Consider the following 20883-nt stretch of genomic DNA (forward strand, 5'->3'; position numbering starts at 1 on the left):
TGTTTCTGGTCAATGGTAACCCTTCAGGATATTGATAGTGCGAGACTTAGTGATGGAATCACCATTGAATGTCAAGCGATGGTGGTTAGATTGTTAATTTATGGAAATATTCATTGCTTGGCATTTGTGTGGTGCATACGTTACAATGAAACCACAGCAGTTCCAATGACACCCAATGCAAATGTTCTCCATTTCCCACCTCAGTGGTTCTCCTGGATCTTCGCAATTGATCATCTCTATTATTGAATGCCTATCGGCACAAATGAAATACCTAAAGCCCTCACCAGAATGCCAATCAAGCCTAATAACCTGGCTTGTTGGAGCATGTGCTGGTTAAACTGCACTGAGTTAATGTCCAGAAAACTCCTTTTACATGTTGTTAATTTCCATGCCTCCTGTAAGCCACAAATATTGATTTGTTTTGATGGTTCTGCACTGCCGTGATAAGGGAAGCTCTGGGCAGGTATAAACAAAGACCCTCTCACATCCAAAAGGTAGGACCCTTTTATGTTGTAATCGTTGTAAAAGTCTTTGACTTCACCAAGTTTAAAAATAATGTTTCAAAGCTTCCCATATGGTTTTCAATATACAATTTACAATTGTGTGAAACCAAAGCAGTAGGAGACTGCTTCCTCGAGGTAATTTCACACTATTTATGCTAAAGTCATTCATACTGCATCTCTTTCCACTATTCTAGTGGCAACTAGAATTATTCCAGCATTTATAACAGAATTTTACAATTACAGGCATTAGAAATATTTTTGTAAGATGCAATAGGAATGAGCCACAAACTTTTAACAGTAAAACTCTGACATTGTTCTCTTTACAGTCAGTAAGATCTGTGACTTTGATAATGGGATCTCATGTGGTTGGAAACAACAGACAGATTCTTCAGCCACTGAAAATATTTTTCAATGGTTCACTGGACAAGGTTCTGACATACATCCAGGAGAAGTGGGTAACAGGCCATCTACTGATCACACCACGTATGCATTATATTTTGTTTTGGCTTAAAATTGATATGAATTCTACCCCTTCTATGATAGTCTTATATTAATCAGAAACCTAAGTAAAGACCAAGGCCACTAATGTTATCAACAATAGCAGATTCCACAAGGTACTGCCATTTATTTCAACTTACAGGTCACTTACAAGTATGGTCCAGCTGTCTCAATCTGCTTTACAGCAAGGAGGACTCAGGCAGGAAGTGGAGAATATTGGGATTGATGAATTTCTGGGACTCAGATTAACGGAGATTGTGAAATACAGAGAAGAAACACCCTCCAAAGCATATTTGTGCAATCAATCCTTGAAGTGATGAAGAGTTTCAACAGCAGACAGAGGCAGATGGCGGGGTAGGGGGAGGAGTTCTCCTGCAGACGGAGGCACATTGGCAAAAATTTGCAGGTTAATCCTACTGAAGATGGTGTCGAGTTATGATTCTGATATCATCCTATCTACTTGCAGGTTTCTGCAAAGCACATGAACAGATAAACAGAAAGCTCCCCCTAGATCTGTTGGATACGTTAGGCAAAAATGAGGACTGCAGCTGCTGGAAACCAAAGTTGAGATTAGAGTGGTGCTGGAAAAGCACAGCAGGTCAGGCAGCATCTGAGGAGCAGGAAAATCAACACTTCAGGCAAAAGCCCTTCATCAGGAGGGATACGTTGTTAAGCCCTGTTGGATAAGTTATTAAGCCAACTGAAGACTGTTTTGATCCAGATTTCTGCAATTTCCAGCCAGGGTAATTGTTTTCAGCCTCTTCGTATTGCACTAATATCAAAGAGGCTAAGGTTGTGCGTTATTAAATCAGGTTCCCAACATGAAAATCACCTCACTTTCTGGCACAGACTGAGGCCAATGCTGCCATCGTGGCACAGGTAGATAACGTTCTAGAGATGGAAAACTAGTGGCCATGTAAATGATCTCAATGCTCAGTTCAACTTGAAAGTAAATTAAACTAACAACATTTTTTTGAGCTGGAAATATCTTTATGAGTTGGAATTAAAGAACATGATATCAGTTTTGTAGATATTGGATTGAACAACATTTATGGTCATCCAAAACTTGATGTGGGCAATTCGTGACTACTGGCCACCTGTTTCCCACACATAAAATGAAGGAGCAGTAATTGCCATCAGGGAAATGGTCAACTTGAACACTGTACTCATGCTCGTGCCTGGCCTGTGCAACCATTCAAAGGCCCTGACCTGCCACTTAAATCAAGTGCAAAGCTGCTTGAATCTGCAAATTGACAGACTTACATTTTCAACTTGCAAATTACAAATGAGAAGTGTTATGGTTTGTCTATTCAAACCAGATGATGATGAGTGGTCTTTCTAACAATCTGGAAACACCTCTAGAATCCACTCAGAGAATAGCCAAGGAAATGTGTTTTGTTACTTTAGGAAACGCTGGCATGCTCCATTAATGTTTCAAAAATAATTCCAATGACCTCCCGTCAAATCAAGGCCCACTGAAAGACTGATTCTCTGCCTTACTCCAATCTGACTGTTGGCTGATTCACTGCAGGAGAGAGAAAATGTTGCATGCTTTTAAAACAGATATGCTGCAGTGGGACAATTGTCTGCCACCAAAAGTTTGCCAGTGGCCTGTAACAGAGGCTTGTTCCTGAAAAGGCTCAGGCATCTTGCCAGCACAAAGAGACGGGCAGAGCAGTCTCTCTGAGCCCAGTTCAGGTTTTACTTTAAATTCATCTTGATGCCTAATAGTGTTTGAATTAGCTGTGGTGGTGAGAAAGATTGGTGTGACCTGGTAATGCTTCTGAATAATGTCTTAACAGATGGCATGCATAAAATAAATAAAGGGAATGGAAGAGGATGGAATCCAAAGAGTAGCACGGGTTATTATGTGTGTGTAGCAGGACAAACTACTGAAAGAAATCTAATAGCAATATTAGGACAGATTTAAAGCTAAGAGGTACTGATCGTGAGATGAAGGAAAGACTTAAGAGAGGTAAGGAGATCAATTTTGAGGAAGAATGGTTTAGAGTGGAGATGTATTAGAAGATAATATTAATGTGAGTTGAGAGTACCAGTCACCATAGCCCTGACTACTTCCCTTCACTAACAATCTGATAAATAAAAAAAATAGCTTGGTTAAGAAGAAACAGCCATTTTCTAAATCATCTAATGGCCTGTGCCTATAAGATAAGGAGTGAGTTTACTGCAGTAGAAGGCTTGGCAAAGGCCCAGATGATATCAGGATACTAGAAAATTTACAAAAATCCATTTCCCAATTATTTGACTCAAGTCTAGAGTTTCTCAATTTAAAATTATTTTCTCAGTCAGTAATTGCTTCGTAGCTTCTTTTTGTCTGCTGGAGCTACTCTGGTCGCTAGAAGTCCTTCATGAATATAAATGCAAGTGAGCTTATCGTGATCAGCACATTGAAGAGTAATTTCAGGTTGTGTACTTGCTGCATTTCTCTAATTGAAGAAATCTGTTGTTGTTTTCGGAGGCTCAGTATGATGGGATGAGCTGACTTGGCAGCCTACAAGTAGCATTTTAAAAAGGGCTATACGGAGAGAAATATTGCAGTTACAATCTGGATTCTTCACAATATTGCCTGCCTTGGGAAAATCTCACCACATATTCTATCCCAATGTTTATCTCTGACAAAATGACATTTGCAATTTATCGCTAAAGAGGTATATTGAAATCTTGAAGCTGTGCCAACTCATTAACTTTCGCATACGTATTGGGAAAATGCAATTGATAAAGGTTCCTGATTGATCGGGGAATGCTCAATTTGACATGAGTGTGCATTCTACACCTTTGGGAAGCCAGGAAAAGGTAGGAATCTGAGAACCTACTTATTTGAACTATTGTCATCACAGAAATAAAGATTATCTAGCTGCCAGCCATTGAAAAGCAATCCACCCATTACCTCCCTTATGCTGTTACATATTAATGTCTGCAAATCTTTTGCTAAGTTTCTCGTAACAGCTTTGAAAGAACAAGTGGTAAAGAAATTATGCTTGGTTATGACTCCACAGCTGCTGGTATTGGATGGCAGCCAGGTCCAGTTAGCACCAGGGCTTCTTTGAAGAGCCTTTGGATATCTGCGCCCAATGGACATGGCCATCTGAAACTTCAAAGATTTCAGCACCCACTTCGACTATCTCAGTTCTCTCAGTGACACTGCGACACAGTTACTTGGAGAGGTTTGAGTTGGTACTGTCAGAGAAACTTCCAATGTTGTGCTGCCATGGGTGGTTTTGCTTGGGACTGCTGAAACCAAAGAGAATAAGGAGGAGCAATAGACTGAGTATGATGTAGAGGGAGCTGCATGTGACCACTGGAGAAGGGAGCACCAGAGGTGTCAAGCTATCAGGACATCGGACTCAATTATAGTGCTCAACTTTCCTGAACTAATGGAGGGGTGGTGCTTCTTTTATTTCAACTAGACCTCCTGACCTTTAACTATGCCAACAAAGTGCCACTCAACTGTATCCCCATTTCAATGCTATGTTTCCCAAACCTAGTCAATTTCAAATTAGGTTGCTACTGTGGGTGCCTAATTTCAATATATTAATGAGATATTAGCCTCAACATGGATGCCCCATTTTGACAAGAACAGTTTCCTGCATGTGCTGAGACCAATGTTTCGCTTTTCATTTTGTACCTTTTGTTTAACAACCAATCACCAGTTGTGCAGAGAAAAAGGATTGATTTCAAGGCTGCCACCTCAGCAGTGGGAGCCAGTCAGTGACATCCACATGCCATGACAGAAAGTTTAACACTCTTAACACAGAAAGCTTGCATTTCAGTTCCACCAGAGGCATAAAGGGAATGAAAGGTTTTATTAATACGGTCAAAGGGACCACAAATGCCATGTGACCTAACAAAATGTTTGCATACTATAATAAGTGATGCAATTTTAATGTGATGCCTTGTAAAAATAAATGACTCATGGCATTCCACCTATTCTCTTTCTGGAAGGGGTTTAAAGTTGCCCTCAGCCAGCATCTAAACAGTAAATGTTTCTGATACATAAATCGTGACAAAACTTTGCTTTGTACAGATTCAGATAAAAACACTAATGATATTGTGTTCGCAGATTCAGAGGCAGCTAGTTAGCTTGTTGTGCCCATCAAGCTCCATGTAAGTGTTAACAATAGCAGTCATTGTTGGCTGCTCCTTCAATTCCAAGACAATTTTACTCAAGGTCAACGCTTTCTGTCATGTGTTTACATGTGATTGAACAAGCTGATTTTTGACCTCCAGATCTTTTGAGAATTTGGGCAGGACTTCTCACTGGGTATTGCAATATGAAGTGCAGAATTTGTTTCCTTTTCTTTCAGCTGAAGGCAAGCTCAGGGACAAATACAAAGGCATTCCTTCTTAGGAGAACATTCCTTGATATCTTTCAAGACTTTTACAGTTCTCCACTATTTGCACAATAAAATCCATAATGCAAAGTAACTCGGCACAAACATTTCATTACTCACCTTTAGGAAGCCCAAACAAATCATTTTTCAAAACTTCTCACAAACATCTAATAAAACAATTTTGAAAGAGGTACAATACATACCAATATAGAAATTCAGTCCAGCAGAAGGCTATTCAGCACTTTGGGCCTGCTTGGTCATTCAGTATGATCATGGCTGATCATTCTACTCTGTACTCTGTTCCAATTTCGCCCCATACCCTTTGATGACTTTAGCCCCAAGATCTATATCTAATTCCTCCTCAAAAACATTCAGAGTTTTGGTTTCAACTGTCTACTGTGGCAGAGAATTCTGCAGGCTCATCACACTCTGGGTGAATAAATCTCTTCTCATCTTTGTCCTAATGATCTATCCCATATCCTTAAAGAGTGACCCCCAGTTCGACATAAAAGCAATGCCCAAATAATTTTAAATCACTGTTTACAGATTTTACATTGTCTCACACCTGTCTATATTTTCATAATTAAATGAAGCTCCAAAGTATTTAAGAGTCATCTGTCGTGATATGATCTGATTTTCAGTTTATCAACTCAAGTTTATTGATTAAATGTGGAACCATATTAGTATTCAGATAAAGGTCAGAAATTATGAATTGTGTCATTAGGTTAAGAAAACTCAATTATAATGTCTCAAAAATCATTAAAAACATTGATTAATTTATATGCTGTACAAAAATACATTTGCAGCATAAAAAAAAACAATAAAATGCCTGACTGTGGATTGCAATATTAAACAAACCAACTTTAAACATTTAACTTTTACCTGCAGGGGCACAGAGCAGGGTTGGTATCTTTATGCTGATAGTTCAAATGGAGAATTTGGTCAAACAGCTGACATCATCACACCAGTAATAAGTCTTTCTGGTCCAAAATGTAAACTGAGCTTTTGGTATCACATGAATGGAGTTACAATTGGGTCATTACAGGTAACGTTTTTCTTACTGTAGTAATAAATCATTCTTTTAAATATTATCTGTAAATTAGAACAAACCTTTGCTAGAGTAGAAGTGTAAAAATCCAGAATTAGATTTTTACTTCTACTTTTTCTATATTATAGTTACACAAAAGTGCAAAATACTTACGATTTATTTCATTAAACACACATTCAGCCAAAAATCAAAACACTGTCTTCTAACAGCAATCCTAATATTGATAGCTGATAAATTCAATTTTGGAAGTATTAGCTATGCCAGTTTCTTGATTTACAAATGACTTAAGTGGCACGCAAAAAAAAGAATTGATTACAATTTTTTTTAAAAATCAGACCTTATCACACCAAAGCAATTTTGTTTCCCTTAAGGTCTTCAAAAGATTTGCTAATTCGACACAGTTGCTCTGGTCGCAAAGTGGCAACCAAGGTAACCATTGGAGGCGAGGAGAAGTGTTACTTGGAGTTCAGAGGAATTTTCAGGTTTGCTGTGATGGTTTGCTCTTTTTAATAATTTAACTTAAAACAATGATGTACAGGAAAAGAATATACCATAATTCAAAGACATACTTGTTGGGCTGCTTGCTTATTGGTGAGAGGTGAATGGTGGCAGGGGGGTGAATAGGAATGGTAATGGGATAGTTCAAATGTTTACACATGCATGTTTGGGGAATGCTGCTGGAGCTTGCTTCATGGGAAATAGTCTACATCGAACATAGAACAATACAGCGCAGAACAGGCCCTTCGGCCCTCGGTGTTGCGCCGACCTGTTCTCAGCTCGTCTCCCTACACTATCCCAAAATCATCCATGTGCTTATCTAAGGATTGTTTAAATCTCCCTAACGTGGCTGACTTGACTACATTAGTAGGTAGGGCATTCCACGCCCTTATCACTCTCTGAGTAAAGAACCTGCCTCTGACATCTGTCTTAAATCTATCACCCCTCAATTTGTAGTTATGCCCCCTCATACACGCTGACGTCATTATCCGAGGAAAAAGACTTTCACTGTCTACCCTATCTAATCCTCTGATCATCTTGTATGTCTCTATCAAATCCCCTCTTAGCCTTCTTCTTGCCAATGAGAACAGGTTCAAGTCTCTCAGCCTTTCCTCATAAGACCATCCCTTCAGACCAGGCAACATCCTGGTAAATCTCCTCAGCACATTTTCCAATGCTTCCACATCCTTCCCGAAATATGGGGACCAGAACTGTACACAATATTCCAAGTGTGGCCGCATCAACGTTTTGTACATTCTGACTTCAAGTCTTGAGGCTGAACCGCAGCATCCAAAAGTCTGATACCTAACACCATGAAACAGAAAATTGCAACCTTTCCAAAAAAAAGAGTGCAAGGAATAATGCAACAAGTACGGACTGATCAGTTTAACTCTGAAAATGGAAAATTGACAGTTGTTGAACAATGTGGGTTAATTAAGGAAAGTCAGAACAGATTTGTTGAAGGCAAAATATATTTAATTCAGTATTTAATAGACTAACAGAGACATATAAATAGAGGAATTTTGCTTACTGATAAAACCTTTGTGTTGGTCCTGACAACAATGGGTCTTGATTTCCAGCTCACTACCCCAATGAGGCATCACATTGGCATGGACACAGAATTGGTTGGGTAATAAAGAACAGAGAGTAGTGGTGAACAGTTATTTTTCAGACAGGAGGATGATATATTTTGGAGTGCCTTGGGCATTGGTACAAGGACTACTTCTTCTAATGTTAGTTTATACCTGGATATGTGGGACAGAATTTCAAATTGTGCAGACACAAAGCCTGGAAGTCTGATAAAATGTGAGCAGTACAGCATTAGCCCTTCAAGAGGTCACAGGTAGTTTTGTGAAATGGGTGGATACTAGGCAGATAGATTTTTATGCAGAGGAGTGTGAAGTAGTACATTTTGGTAGGAAGTATCTAATGGCATAAATTCCTGACCTGACAGGCATTGCACCTTTTAGACAATTACATAACAGCACAACATGTGAGGCTCTAGGACAATAGTGCACATTTCCAGTCAATCCCCACTCAGTGCTATGGAGACACTATAGCGTCTCAGCCAATCAATCATGTGCAATGACTTCAGTAAGCATAGAACTAAGGTAATGTATATCTTTGTGATATGTTTGTGTAAGTGGTTAATACCATTAATGAATGTCAAGACATCTAATTCCTCAAGAAGTACATTTTCGTGGTACATGTTAGATCAGCTAACACACAGGGCAGTGGTCAGACCATACCATGTTGGCACTGTTGTTTGACCCAAGAAACCATATCAGGAAGAATGAGAAAAGTACAAACCAGGAGTTGGGAACTAATGTTGACATTATCCATGACATTGGTCAGGCCTCTCTGGAATACTCTGTCCAGTTCTGGTCATGTAGTCATATAGATGTACAGCACGGAAACAGACTCTTCGGTCTATCTCGTCCATGACAACCAGATATCCTATCTTAATCTAGTTTGCTAGCATTTGGCCCATATCCCTCTAAACCCTTCCTATTCATATACCTATCCAGATGCCTTTGAAATGCTATAAACATACCAGCCTTCACCAGTTCCTCTGGCAGCTATTCTATAAACACACCACCATCAGCATGAAAATGTTGCCCCTTAGGTCCCTATTATATCTTTCCCTGCTCACCCCAAACCCATGCCCTCTAATTCTGGACTCCCTATCCCAGGGAAAAGAACTTTTCTATTTACCCTATCTATGCCCTTCATGATTTTGTAAACCTCTATAATGTCACCCCTCAGCCTCAGATGCTCCAAGGAAAACAGCTCCAGCCTATTCAACCTCTCCCTATAGCTCAAATCCTCCAACCATGGCAATATCCTTGGAAATCTTTTCTGAACCCTTTAAAGTTTCACAACATCCTTCCAATAGGAGGGAGACCAAAATTGCACACAATATTCCAAAAGTAGCCTAACCAATATTCTGTACGGCCACAGCATGACCTCTCAACTCCTCTACTCAATGGTCTGATCAATAAAGGAAAGCATACCAAACACTTTCTTCACTATCCTATCTACCTGTGACTCTACATTCAAGAAACAATGACCCTGCACTCCAAGGTCTCTTTGTTCAGCAATACTCCCTAGGACCCTGCCATTAAGTGTATAAGTCCTGCTCTGATTTGCTTTCCCAAAATACAGCATCTCACATTTATCTAAATTAAACTCCATCTACCACTCCTCAGCCCATTGGCCCATCTGATCCAGATCCCGTTGTCCTCTGTGGTAACCTTCTTTGCTGTGGTCGCCCAGTTATAGGGAGGATTTTATTAAGCTGGAGAGGATTCAGAAGACATATGCCAGGATGTTGCCAGGTATGGAAGGTTTGAGTTATAAAGAAAGGTTGGATTGGCTGGGACTTTTTTTCACTGGAATGTAGGAGATTGCGAGGTGACCTTATAAAAGTTTATAAAATACTAAGGAGTATAGATACAGTTAACAGTCATTGTCTTTTTCTTAGGATGGGGGATTTTAAGACTAAGTGGCACATCTTTAAGGTGAGAGGAGAAAGATTTAAAAAAGACTTGGGGGCAAATTTTTTCAGAGTGTTGTTCGTCTGTGGAATGAACTTCCTGAGGAAGTGGTGAATGTGGGTTTAATTACAATATTTAAAAGACACTTGCATAGGTACATGATGAGGGAAGGTTTGAAGTGAGACAAGTCAAGAGCAGGTTGGGATTAGTTAGTTTGGGATTATGTTCAACATGGATTGGTTTGACTAAAGGGTCTGTTTCCGTGTTGTATGATGCAATGACTTAAAGAAACCATAGGGACCCGGCAGTAAGTGTGCACAAATTGTTGAAAGTAGTGGGTCAAGTTGAGAAAGTGGGTAAATAGGCCAACAGGATCCTAGACCTTATAAATTGAGATGTAAAGTACAAAAACAATGAACATATGGTGAAGCTGAATAAAATACTGGTTCAGCCACAGTCACAGTATTTTGTATAATTCTGGGTCCTTTGCTTTTGGAAATTTAGAGTGCTTTGGCAAGCTTAATGATACATAAATCTCCAGGGCTGGAGGAGATGTATCCCAGGTTACGGTTTGTTTAGTCATTCATGGGTTGTGGATGTCACTAGCTGGCCAACATTTATTACCTCATTAGTTGCCCTTGAGAAGATGGTGGTGAACTTCCTTTTTGAACCACCACAGTCCACGTCCTGTAGGTTGACCCACAGTGCTATCAGAGAGGGAGTTCCAGCATTTTGACCCCATGACAGTGAACGAGTGGTGATATATTTCTAAGTCAGGATGGTGAATGGCTTAATGGGGAATATGCAGTTAGTGGTGTTCCAAAGTATTTGTCACCCTTCTAGATAGAAGGAGTTATGTGTTGGAAAATGCTGTCTCAGGATCTTTGGTGAATTTCCATGGTGCTACTGGACATCAATGAAGGAGGGAATGGCTATTTGTGGATGTGATGCAAATCAAGCGGGCTGTTCTGTCCTAGATGCTGTCAAGCTTCTTGAGTTTTCATGGAGCTGCAAGCATGCAGGCAGGTCAGGAGTATTCCATCACAGTCCTAACTTGTGCATTGTAGATGGTGGACAAGGTTTTTGAGAACTCACCAACTGATCTTATAGCCATTGTGTTTACGTGGTGAGCCCAGGTGAGTTTCTGGACAGTGCTAACCACAAGGATATTGATTGTGGAATATTCAGTGATGGTAATACCATTGATTGTCAAGGGGCAGTGGTTAGATTGTCTCTTCTTGGTGATGTTATAGCCTGGTATTTGTGTGGCGCAAATGTTGCTTGCCACTTGTCAGCCCAAACCTGGATATTGTCCAGTCCTTGTTGTACTTTAACATGGACAGCTTCAGTGTCTGAGACATCATGAACGGTGCTTAAATTTGTGCTATCATCGGTGAACTTTCCCACTTTTGACCTTATGATGGAGTGAAGGTCATTGATGAACAGCTGAAGAAGGTTGGACCTAGGAAACTACTCTTAGGAACCTCTGCAGCAACGTCTTTGACAACTCTCTCGGTTTTCACACTAGCCCCCACAGCTCATCAGTAGGACATTGCAGGATCAACAGCACTGTTTATGTTCTTGATTAGTGGTGCTGGAAGAGCACAGCAGTTCAGGCAGCGATGGCCTCCTTCTTTAGAGACCGCAATTTCCCTTCCCACATGGTTAAAGATGCCCTCCAACGCATCTCGTCTACATCCCGCACCTCCGCCCTCAGACCCCACCCCTCCAACCGCAACAAGGACAGAACGCCCCTGGTGCTCACTTTCCACCCTACCGGCCTTCGCATAAACCAAATCATCTGCCGACATTTCCGCCACTTCCAAACAGACGCCACTACCAGGGATATATTTCCCTCCCCACCCCTTTCCGCCTTCCGCAAAGACCGTTCCCTCCACGACTACCTGGTCAGGTCCACGCCCCCAAACAACCCACCCTCCAATCCTGGCACTTTCCCCTGCCACCGCAGGAACTGTAAAACCTGTGCTGACACCTCCTCCCTTACCTCTATCCAAGGCCCTAAAGGAGCCTTCCACATCCATCAAAGTTCTACTTGCACATCCACTAATATTATTTATTGTATCCGTTGCTCCCGATGCGGTCTCCTCTACATTGGGGAGACTGGGCGCCTCCTAGCAGAGTGCTTTAGGGAACATCTCCAGGACACCCGCACCAATCAACCACACCGCCCCGTGGCCCAACATTTCAACTCCCCCTCCCACTCTGCTGAGGACATGGAGGTTCTGGGCCTCCTTCACCACCGCTTCCTCACCACCAGACGCCTGGAGGAAGAACGTCTCATCTTCCACCTCGGAACACTTCAACCCCAGGGCATCAATGTGGACTTCAACAATTTCCTCATTTCCCCTTCCCCCACCTCACCCTAGTTCTAAACTTCCAGCTCAGTAACTGTCCCCATGACTTGTCCCGACTTGTCCTACCTGCCTATCTTCTTTTCCATCTATCCACTCCACCCTCTCCTCCTTGACCTATCACCTTCATCCCTTCCCCCACTCACCCATTGTACTCTATGCTACTTTCTCCCCACCCCCACCCTCCTCTAGCTTATCTCTCCACGCTTCAGACTCACTGCCTTTATTCCTGATGAAGGGCTTTTGCCCGAACCGTCGATCTCGAAGCTACTTGGATGCTGCCTGAACTGCTGTGCTCTTCCAGCACCACTAATCCAGAATCTGGTTTCCAGCATCTGCAGTCATTGTTTTTACCTGTTTATGTGGATAACCATACATTTATCCACATTAAACTGCATCTGCCATGCATCTGACCACTCACCTAACCTGTCCAGGTCACCCTGTAATCTCCAAACATCCTCCTCACATTTCATCCTACCACCCAGCTTAGTATCATCAGCAAATTTGCTAATGTTATTGCTAATACCATATTCTATATCATTAACATATATTGTAAAAAGCTGCAATCCCAGCACTGATCCCTGCGGTACCCCACTGGTCACTGCCTGCCATTCCGAAATTGAGCCGTTTATCACTACACTTTGTTTCCTATCAGCCAACCAACTTTCACTCCAAGTGAGATTTAAAAAAACAAAAACAATATATAAGCAGGAGATTATAAACACTAAAAAAAAATAGGGGATTGTTTTATTTCCCCCTCCAATTCCATGTTGATTCAATCCCTACCCTCCCCTTCACTGTTTCATTCACTTCGTGCCCTTCTCACCACAAGGGTGTTTCCTTTCTTCCTGGTGGTGGAAAATGAATGAAAATTTCTGCACTCGTCCTTCACTGTGTCCTACATCTGCATGCACATGACAGTGGTGCTGGGGAATAAATTAAGACTACCACTGTTTGGTGGTCATGTGGGGGTTTATAGAAAATATAAACAAGGGATAGTTTATTTCCCCCTCCAATTCCACTTTGATTTAATCCCTACCCTCCTTTCACTTCCTCATTCACTTAGGCATTGTCCTTGATGAGGGCACGACATGTCACTGGCCTCTTGGATGTTTTTTCTTCTTGGTGGTGGAATACAAATAAAGTTTACTGTACTCGATGTTTCTTAACTGTGTCCTGCATCTACATGCACACGACACGAGTGCTGGAGAGAAATCGGCACTATTGCTGTTTTTAAAAGTAAATAAATAAATAATACTAACAGGTAATTTATAATCTCCTTAGTTTGGGGACCGACTGTGAACTGGCTGGACTACAGCCAGTGTACTGTGCACATAAAGGGGGTACTGTAAAGGGTGATTTGGTGACAGGATACCAGCCTCTGTGCAGTTTTTCAAATGAAAAGTGGGATTTGTATAGTTAGATTCTTGCTTTTGTCCAGCCTTGATAGGTTTAAGGGCCCTTTTCTAGGACTGTATGACTTTGGGAAGGGTGTGAAGGCCTTAGGGAGAGTTCAGAAAAAGATTGATGAGATTAGTTCAGGGGATAAAGAAGTTACATGGATAAATTGGAAAAGATGTTGTTGTGCTGTTCCGAAAGGAGATTTGATAGATATGGTCAAAATCATGACATATTCAGTCCAAGTAGATGGAATGTGCTACCATGAATAGAAGGAGCAATAAACAGATGAGCAAAAGAATCAGAAGTGGCAAAAGGATGGTTTTAGTTTTCAGTGCATGGCCAGACTGAGGAATTCACAATATGAGAAGATGATGGATGCAGATTCAACTGTGGCTTTCAGAAGAGAATTTGATTTTTTATTTGAAGAGAAATGTTTTTTAGAGTTCCGGGAAAGTGGTACTACAGTGAGACTAATTGAGATTTTCTTACAGGGACCACGTTGTAGGATGTTGTAGATATTCTATTATTGTACGATTGGGCAGAAATATTTTAATCTTGTTCTATGTCTAGAAGTCCCACTCAAATTCATACAAGAGAAGCACATTCATTTCTCAGAAGTATTGTTCTACTTAACAACCAAAGTTTAAAGCTCCAGGAAATCATAAAATATTTATCTAGTTTTCATTTTGTTTGCCAAATTAGAAACACAGATGTCTCTTGCAGGACCTAATGAAGAGAATGACACTGATGAAAATGACAGCTATTAAAATATTCAAAACTGCAATCTGTTCAAAAAGATCCTGTTAACCAGTTGCATGGAAATTAAATGATATAATACAATTAAGAAATAATAACAGAAAATTCAAGAAATACTCAGTACATCTGGCAGCAACTATGGGGGGGGTTAAGATTTTAGGTCATAAGAACATAAGAAATAGGAGCAGGAGAATCGAATAGAATTATGTTTATTGTCACATGTACTCAAGTATAGGAGTACAGTGAAGAGTTTACAATGTCACCCCTCATGGTGCCATTTTAGGTACAAAGTACCTAGGTACTAATCCTAATTACAAAAATAGAGAAATAAAAAAATGTTGCATTATCTTATAGTTAGTCATAGTGTAAGTTAGAAAAAGTTGTTTCCACACTATAGGAAATCTAATCTAAAATCTTAAAAAAAGTTAAAAGGATAAATATTAGAGTCAGATAAACAGATTACAGATAAACATTACATTGCAGCAGATCAGAGCAGGGGCTTTCACATGTGGTCCGACCAGGCTCATAAACCACTGACTGTCCACACCAGTCCCCAGTCCAACAACTGTCCCTACTCTGCTCTGGGCCTCCAGCCGCTTTGCTCCATGTCTCCAGCCGCTTGCTTAGGGCCCTCAAACCACTCTGCTCGATGTCTCCAACCTGCTCCACTCTGGGCCTCTAGCCCACTCCACTTTACTTCAGCCCTCAGCTGCTCTACTCTAGGCCTAGCTACTTGAAGGTAAGTTTATGTTAAAAAAAAGTTTAAAATCTTAGAAAAAAAGAGAGAGGAATGAAAAGGAAAAAGGTTATCTGGCTCATCAGGCCTGCTCTGCCATCAGTAAGATCATGTGTGGTCTTTTTGTGGACTCAGATCCATCTACCCTCCCACTCACAATAACCCTTAATTCCTGTACTATTCAAAAATCCACCAAGCTTGCCTTAAAAAAAATTCAATGAGGGAGCCTCAATTGCTCCACTGGGCAGGGGATTCCACAGATTCACAACCCTTTGGGTGAAGATGTTCCTCCTCAACTCAGTCCATACTCTGCTCTCCCTTATTTTGAGGCTGTGATCCCTAGTCTGTTCTTACCCGTCATTGACAACTTCCTACTTCACTACTTCTCTCTTATCTATTCCCTTCATAATTTTGTATATTTCTATATGATCCCCCTCAATGACCTTCTATGAGAATTCTATAATAAAGCAGTCTGAACAAACATGGTCAATAGTTATAAAATTATTGTGAGATATTAAACTGTACTCACCAACAAATGATTAATTCTCAGAATTGTTGAATAGTACAACACAATAGACTGCCATTCAGCTCACTTCATGGGTGCGAAATCTGTTGAAGAGCATTTCAGTTTGTCACGCGCTTTTTATCCCTTTCATTTTCCTGCATTTGTTTTTCATTCCTTTGAATATTGATTCACTTCCTTTCTGAAACCTACTTCTGGCTCTTTATCCACCATCCCATTCAATCCCAAAACTAAATACTTGTCGGTTTTCCTTTTGTTGCTTCTGGATTTTTAACTCTCATCTCTGGGACTATGGCAACTTTATCTAAGTGGTTTGGGGATGATGCATTTTGGGGTCTGAGGCAAGTATGGGATTAATTAAATGACTTACACAGGAGTTAGACTACACATTTAACAAACCAATTTTTCCAGAATAATCATTGACTTAATTTGATCAGACCTCTCCAATTTGAACTGAGACTTTTGGAGGATTCCAGATGGAGAGGAATTACCCGGTGGAATCTTAAATTTCCTGGGCAATTCCTTTGGAGTATGCTACCATGTGGACTCTGCACAGTCTCCATGAGTATCTCCCATCTCCGCTGAAGTAATGACTGTCAATCTATTGGAATATCTGGACAAAGGATAACCAGAAGGTGACAGGAAGGGACAGAGCATCTAAACTGAAGAGTGCACCAGCAGGTAAAGCCAGAGTTTCTGGGTGACACAGTGGCTCAGTGGTTAGCACTGCTGCCTCACAGCACCAGGGTCCTGAGTTCGATTCCTAACTGTATGGAGTTTGCACATTCTCCCCATGTCTGTGTGGGTTTCCTCCAAGTCCTCTGGTTTTCTCCCACTGTCACAAAGACGTGCAGGTCAGGTGAATTGGCCATGCAAAATTGCCCATAGTGTTAGGTGCATTAGTCAGGGGTAAATGTAGGGAAGTGGGTTTCTCTTCGGAGGGGCGGTGTGGACTTGTTAGGCCGAAGGGCCTGTTTCCACACTGTAGAGAATCTAATCTTTCCAAAATGTTAAAAAGATAGAATTAAAAGTTCTAATTATGAAGGCATGTAAAATTCTTTATAAATGGATAAAATCAACAACACAAATAGTAATAAATATGTGTGATTTGATAATTTTTCAGAGACATAGATATTAGACAGACAGAGCTAGAACCAAAATATTCAATGGTCTTCAAGAGACATTTCAGAAGAACAAGAATCAAAGAATATATTGCCCTGATATACATTATACTTTAGTACAGTGATTAAAGATGACCACTGTAAGATGCAAGATCAGTTTAAATAGAGGTAACAAATAGCATATGAAGCCATTCGTAACCCCCTAACAGCAGTTACAATGTAGGATGGAGCATATAGGAAGAAGTAGGCTTCAGGAACTGAATGACCTATTCCTATTTCTACAAGAACATAGTAAATGTAGTAGGCCATTCAGTTCCTCTAGCCTGTCCCACCATTCAATGAGGTTTTGGTTAATCTGTGATCTAATTCCATATCAAGAGTGTGGTGCTGGAATGTCAGGCAGCATCCGAGGAGCAGGAGAATCGATGTTTCAGGCAGGAGCCCTTCAATCAGGATTCATCCAGGAATCTCCAACTAGTGAAAATGGTTCATCCTTATCTAACCAGTCTTTTCCTGTTCATATCTTGAAGTCTTTGATCAGATCACCCCTTAACTTCTAAATTCTTAATTCGTATAATCTCTCCTTTTAATTTAACCACTGAAGTCTACATATCATTCCTCTAAACCTATATTGCACTCTCTCTGAGGATGATATTTCTTCCTAAAATGTGGTGCCTAGGTTTGCTCATGGGACTCCAGGTGTGCTCTTTCCAGGGGTTTGTATCACTGCAGCATAACCCCTGCATCATTAGCTTGTTTGATTTATTGTTGTCACATGTACTATGATACAGTGAAAAGTGTTGTTTTGCATGCTATATAGGCAGATCATACATCAGGATAGCAGAACAGAGTGCAGAGAAAAGTGTTACAGCCATAGAGAAGGTGCAAAGAGAGAGATCAAAACTAACATTTGAGGTCTGTTCAAAAGTCTAATAACAGTGGGGAAGAAGCTGTTTTTGAATCTGTTCGTACATGTATTTAAACTTTTATATCTTCTGTCCAATGGAAGAGGGTGGACCAGGACAGATTGTTGGTGATATAACTCCTCGGAATCTGATGCTGTCATCCATCTCCACTTCAGTACCACTGATACAGACAAGGGCGTGCCCTCCACTCTGCTTCCTGAAGTCAATGTCCAGCTCCTTTGTTTTGCTGATGTTGATGAAAGGATTGTTGTCTTCACACTGTGCTGCTAAGCACTCAATCTCCTTCCTGTACTCATTGTTTGATATCCGACCTACAAACTTGTAATTGAAGCTGAGGTGAAATATGACAATGACAATGCAATCCTGAGTGTATAAGGAGTATAGTAGGGGGCTAAGTACACAGCCTTGTGGGGCACCACTGTTTAGGATTACGGTGGAGGTGGTATCGTCATTTATTCTCACTGACTGCGGTTTATGGGTTAGGAAGTTGAGGATTCAATTACAGAGAGGGGAGTCAAGACCTAGGTCACAGAGTTTAGAGATGGGTTTGTTTGGAATTATGGTGTTGGATGTGGAGATGTAGTCAATAAATAGGAGCCTGATGTAGGTATCCTTGTTACCCAGATGTTCCCAGGATGAGTGTATGGCCAGGGAGACAGCATCTGCTATGGACCCTTTGCACTGGTGGGCAAATTGCAAAGGATCAAAGGCAATTTGGTAGGCTGGAGTCAATGTGAGCCATTGTGAACATTTCATAATTATGGAGGTCAGAGCCTCTGGGCAGTAGACATTAGGGAATGCTGCTTGATTTCCTTTGGCACCGGAATGATGGTGATCTTCTTGAAGCAGGTGGGGACTTTAGATCGTGGTAAGGAGAGGTTAAGGATGTCTGTGAATGCTCCCACCAGCTGGTCTGCAGAGGATCTGAATGCATGGCCAGGGACTCCATCCAGACCATGTTCCTTTCCATGGGTTCACTCTCAAGAGGGCTGATCTAATGTCTGAGGCAGTGACCGTGGGTGCAGGTGTTGGGATAGAAGACATTGTTTCACTGATCTCAGATATCACCAAATACTCATACACTCCTCTTTTAAACAGGTTTCATGAATATTCTAAGCATCCAAATTCTCAATGAACCCTAAATGTTACCAGCACTTGCTGGAGGTGAGAAAGAGATAAAATACTAGGAACAAGAAAAAAGTACCAGTACTGTTGCCAAAAGTCAAAGGTGGACTCTACATGTTAAAATAAACACAATGAATTTGATATTTGTCATTATGAATAAGTACTGAATCAAAATAATGACTGACTCCATGTTGAATCCTTACAGGTTTTCTTAAGAGCCATTCGAGGTGTGAGTTATATGGGCGATATTACAGTGGATGACATTTCCTTTGAAAATTGTTCTTCTCTTCTGATCCCAGAGAGACAGTGCAACTCTGATGAGTTTTCATGTGCCAACAAGTATTGTATACCTAAAAGTCAGCTGTGTGACTTCAACAATGACTGTGCTGATAATTCTGATGAACATCCAGTTATCTGCAGTGAGTAATCTACAAGCTTGGGTGAACCAAACAGATTTAATCTTCGGTCAATTGTAAGAAGTTAAATTTACTGGCTCTCCAGATGTTCTTCCTTTGATAACTCTGCTACAGGGAAGATTTCTTGTTTTTTTTATGCCTTGTGAATAGAACAAAAATAATCTCTATCAAATGACAAGATTTTGTTCACAATATTGGCCTGAAGTCAAATAACAGTGATCACTATATATGTGTTCAGTTAGCGCTTACACCTCTAGCTGCACATACTTCTTAGGGCCGTAGGGATCACAGGGTAGGGAGGAAGTGAGAACAGAGAACTGATTTAGATGACCAGCCACAATCATATTGAATGGTGGAGCAGAGTCAAACAGCAGAAAGGCCTACTCCTGCTCCTATGTTAAATATTTTTTATGTTTATAGAAATGAAAATTTTGTTCATCTTTCAGCTCCTGTGTGTTTAACTAAGCCAATGTTGATTTATATTCTGATCACTTCCATTCAATCATTAAAGTTTATTGTGTGCAGAGCCCAGTCGAAACAATTGCTAACATTGGTGTTTATATCAACTGGAGTAGCAAGCATTTGATACAGGCCCAAGTTATTTTAGCTTGCATTAATGTTTGATTTCTTACAGATTGGGAATTCAACTATTCTATACAAAGCTGAGTCTGAGGCAAGTGTAAGTCTGAGGAAAGTGCTGAAGTTAGTTTACTTTAGTCGAGATTTACATTTGAATTCACCTTGACTGACCTGCTTGGTGGCTTAGGTATCTTGAACCGAGACATAGAAAGTTGTACCAAGCATTAAACACCTCTGTTTTTGTTTGAGCGCCATGTGGATGGTGACACAGAAGTTTCACTTCATTTTTGAGATACAACTATTTATTTCTGAAAAGCTATTTCAATTTCACAATTACGGTGACAAGGTCTTTGAATTCTGTTTGGCATAACATTGATTGGGTCCCCCAATTTAACAAAGATTTGCAAGTCAAAATTCAGATGTGAGAACCCAGAATTTACCCAGTGGGAACATCCACCTCTGACCTACACATACATTCTGAGCAAGGAATGTTACATTGTTAAAATTTCAAAATCAGGTTGGGCACCCACCTGAAATAGGGCTGTGGGAAAAAGGCAGTGGGAGTGGGTTTCCACTCTGTTGATGACACCATGGGCCCAGACAGTAGAATCTTCACCACTTCCAGATGAGGTCAGAAAGTGTATGCAAAAAGGAAGTCTGATAGTCTAAGTAAGAAAATATTTCCTAACCTGTCGATGAGTAAACATACAGCAGACATGGGACTTGCGCAGTCAAGGCCTGAATAGTTTGGACAATTTCTAATAGTCCCTCTGACATTGTAATACAGATCAATAGAAGTTGACTTTACATTTTGTTCTGGGCAGTGGATAAATTCTGGGTTCTCACATCTGAATTTTGACTTGCAAATCTTTAGATCCTAAGTGTTTATCTTGTGCTAACTGTGCTACTACAGTCAGATGAAGTATGACTACAGAAGGCTTGGATAAAACAAAAAAGATGTGAGGATGGATGAGAAGCTGGCATTTCTTTGATTAGCTTTGAGGATCAGGGAGCACTCATGCAGAATTTTACC

The 20883-nt window shown here is 40.6% G+C and overlaps 1 protein-coding gene across 1 annotated transcript in view; it reads left to right on the plus strand.

Moving 5' to 3' along the window:
* LOC140480282 (MAM and LDL-receptor class A domain-containing protein 1-like) overlaps positions 1–20883 on the plus strand; it is a 404689-nt gene that overhangs the window by 139925 nt on the left and 243881 nt on the right. The window contains exons 20-23 of the mRNA XM_072574989.1: positions 830–986; positions 6242–6398; positions 6773–6883; positions 19061–19274. Of these exons, the coding sequence (XP_072431090.1) occupies positions 830–986; positions 6242–6398; positions 6773–6883; positions 19061–19274 (639 nt within the window). The remainder of the gene's footprint in view (positions 1–829; positions 987–6241; positions 6399–6772; positions 6884–19060; positions 19275–20883) is intronic.

Source organism: Chiloscyllium punctatum, chromosome 8 (genome assembly GCF_047496795.1).
Source record: "Chiloscyllium punctatum isolate Juve2018m chromosome 8, sChiPun1.3, whole genome shotgun sequence".
NCBI lineage: Eukaryota > Metazoa > Chordata > Chondrichthyes > Orectolobiformes > Hemiscylliidae > Chiloscyllium > Chiloscyllium punctatum.